The sequence below is a fragment of the Arachis ipaensis genome, chromosome B08 (assembly GCF_000816755.2).
Source record: "Arachis ipaensis cultivar K30076 chromosome B08, Araip1.1, whole genome shotgun sequence".
NCBI lineage: Eukaryota > Viridiplantae > Streptophyta > Magnoliopsida > Fabales > Fabaceae > Arachis > Arachis ipaensis.
This window is the reverse complement of record NC_029792.2, coordinates 8609624-8613269: the sequence shown is the minus strand read 5'-3', so window position 1 is coordinate 8613269 and position 3646 is coordinate 8609624. Positions and strand designations below refer to the sequence as shown.

Sequence of the window (3646 nt, the reverse complement as noted above, 5' to 3'; positions counted from 1 at the left end):
ACTTGCTAAATAAATTTATTAAAATTCATTATAATATAAATTTATTCTCATTTTCGGTTAACACATACAGAGAATAATTATTTTTTTAAAAAAAAAAATATATCTAATGCATTTATGGAATTTATAAAAGCCGTTGGGGTGAATTCATGAATGAAATTTTATATTATATCTCCTTAGCTTGTACCATATTGTATGTCATATCTAACAAAAAACAAGTGCATGATCATGTCTTCGAAGCATGAGCAAGTGAAGATCATAGAAGAATGTAAAGTTGCACCACCAGAAGGGTCTCTTGCCTCCACCACCACCATTGTTCCCCTCACTTACTTGGATATCCCATGGTTCCTATGCCATCCGGTTAAGCGCATCTTCTTCTATGACTTCCCTAACTCCACCAACCACTTCCTTCAATCATCACTCCCTCCTCTCAAACACTCCCTCTCCCTTTCCCTCCAACACTTCTTTCCATTCGCCTCCAACCTCATCGTACCTCCCTCCCCAAGTGTCCCCTTCATCCGTTTTCTTGACGGTCTTGACTCACTCTCTCTCACCATTGCAGAGTCTAAAGCAGACTTTTCCTTACTTGTATCTGATTCGCCACAAGATGTTCGCTTTCTACACCCTTTGATCGCTTCTTTGCCTCCTAAGGTTACCATGGAGGATGGCACGCTTGTTATGCCTCTCATGGCCATTCAAGTCACTGTTCTTCCAAACACTGGCTTCGCCATTTCTCTAACATTCAGCCATCTCGCCGCCGATGGCTACTCGCTTCATCATTTCATCAAGTTTTGGGCCAATCTTTGCAAGCAAATAATAACAAGAGGTAGTGGAACAAATGATGAAGATATTAAAGAATCTAGTTTTTTGTCTCTTCCTTTTCATGATAGAGACATAGTTAAGGACCCAAAAGGGCTTAAACATGTTTACATGGAAGAGGTAAGAGATTTGCTGAGGAAGAAGAACAACTTGATGAATTCTCAAGTCCCTGTCAATAGTAACACCATGGTACGTGCAACTCTTGTCCTAAACCATAGTCAAGTTGAGAAACTCAAGAAATTTGTGTCTCTTAAATACCGTGACACCTATGGTTCTAATACGTTATTACACATGTCAACGTTTGTGGTCACGTGTTCATTGATTTGGGTTTGTATGATGCAATCAGAAGAACAAACCGAAGGCAATCATCATCATAATAATAAGAATTTTGATGATGAAGTTTGCTATTTCATAATTCTAGCTGATTACCGTGGCCGTTCTGAGTTCTCAATACCTTCAAATTACTTTGGGAATTGCTTGTTGTCTGGGTATGTGAGACTCAAGAGGCGTGAGCTAGTTGGAGAAAATAATGGTAATTATTATCATGGGATTTTTGAGGCAGCAAGTGGAATTGACAGGGAGATTAGAAATCTGAGAAATGATGCATTAACAAGGGTTGAAAGTTTTGTCCCCTATGCTAGAGAATTAAATAAATGTCGTAGTATAACTGTGGTGGCAGGGTCCCCAAAATTAGGAGTTTATCAAACTGATTTTGGGTGGGGAAAGCCTAAGAAATCTGTAGCAGTTCATATTGAATCAGCAGGAGCATTTTCTCTTTCAGATTGTAGGAACAATGAAGGAGCGGTTGAGATTGGAATTGCACTTGAGAGGATCCGAATGAAGAAATTCATCAAAATTTTCGAACAACACCTCCAAAACATCGATCATGATTTCCCTACGTAGTTTATTTTATGTGGTCATTATATATGTACTTGCATTTTATGATGTTGGTTATATAGTTTAACTTTATCGGTATTCGGTAGGACTAAATATCCTTTAAATTTATCTTTTAAACAATTTTTTATTACACTAATTTAAAAAAGAGTAAAGTATCGTTTTGGGTAAGTCCTATTTATGTCCCTAACGTTTAAATCGTCTTATTTGTATCCTTAACGTTTATAAAAGTGATTCAATGTTATCCTACTATCAATTATACTAACAAATCATATTATATTTTTCAATTATTCTCACTTGAATGTATTCATTCTCAATTAGGTCTCACTTGGATGTGTTCGATTTTAATATTATACCCACTATTTGTGTTTAGATTCAATTTTGTCCCTAAAAAAGTGAATTATGTAAATGTTGTAGGAATTAGTTTCAACATTTGATGAGCTATTTTTCGGAGTAGATCATCGATTTTATCCCAGACATTTGTATTCTAACTTCAAGAAGAGATTTTTAAAACTCAAACTAAAGCGCTCATGATGTGTAATTGATGGCAGGATAACATTGAATCACTTTTACAAACGTTAGGGATACAAATAGGACGATTTAAACGTTAGAGACAAAAATGATACTTTACTCTTTAAAAAAATTAAAACAAATACATTCAAATAGATTTATTCAAAAAAATTTTAAATAAAACTAAAATTCGATAATTTAATTTTAAATTTTTTAAACCATGACACATCACAAAATACCCTTTAAATATCTCAAAACACAAATTTTACTCCATTAAATATTTTATCTGCTCGTAAAATTTGGATTTACAACACCTCATACTCCTTCTTCGTTGTCGCACTCCTCCCCTGTTCTTTCATGCCCTGCACTTCTCACTGCTCTGCACTCTTTCTTCTATTACTGGAGACAACATCGTCTAGATAGTGGGCTGCTGAGCGGATAAAGGCGGCGTCATCGAATTTTAAATTGATGATATTAAATATTATCTAAAACCTATTACTTCACATACTTTTATAAATTCAAATCAAAACTTTAAATTATAATCTGTATATATTACTAGACTTTATTTAAGCTAATATTGCAAATATGTATTTGTCTCTAAATTTAAGTTATACCAGACAATATATGATTTATATTGTTAATTAATTAGTTGATTATCTAATTAGACAACAAACAACACAATTTAAAATCTATTCTTAACTTTTAATTTATAATCAATTTAGAATCTATTCTAATCCATAGTCATCTAATATCAAATCATAACCAAATTTAAAAAGTGGGAGAAGGAGGTGCTACTTGGAGGGAGCAGCAGCAACAACAGAAATAGATTCGAATTTAGGCACACTTATCGTCGAATTTACTGGCAGATAAAGCTTTGCAATAATTGGTCAAAACACAACGTTTCATTAATCAAGGTATCGTCGGATTTATTTGCTTGTAACTCTGATGGTAATCGTGGTGCCAATATTTTGCTTTTCCTTCTAACTATTACCATTGGAAATTAGAATCTGATGGTAAATCTTTTACCTGACAAATTCATTGTAAAATCCACCAATAAAGCCGCCTTTAAACCCAACGCTAAATCCGACGATGGTATTCAGCGTTTTTCATGTAGTGTCTCTGTTTTTTTCTATCTCCTTCATTCCTTTACCTACTATATCTTTCGTATATCTCATGATTAATTACAAATTTGAGAATCAAAATATACAATATGACATTATTTAATTATAATTAAAATCAAAATTAAAATATAACTATATTATATTACTAATTTAATAACTAAAATGTATAACATTACACTCATTAAAATTGAGACGAAACATTTTTTTCCAAAATTAATAAACTATAAACTATTAATATTCAATATATATCTCACTCTTCTCATCTTTTTTTATCTCTTACTCTTTCTATCTATTTACTACTTTTT

The 3646-nt window shown here is 32.9% G+C and overlaps 1 protein-coding gene across 1 annotated transcript; it reads left to right on the top strand.

The window, feature by feature from the left end:
• On the top strand, positions 129-1801 carry LOC107614554 (coumaroyl-CoA:anthocyanidin 3-O-glucoside-6''-O-coumaroyltransferase 1-like). The gene has a single exon (XM_016316743.2). It carries the CDS (start codon positions 193-195, stop codon positions 1717-1719), a length of 1527 nt encoding a protein of 508 aa, XP_016172229.1. The 5' UTR covers positions 129-192; the 3' UTR covers positions 1720-1801.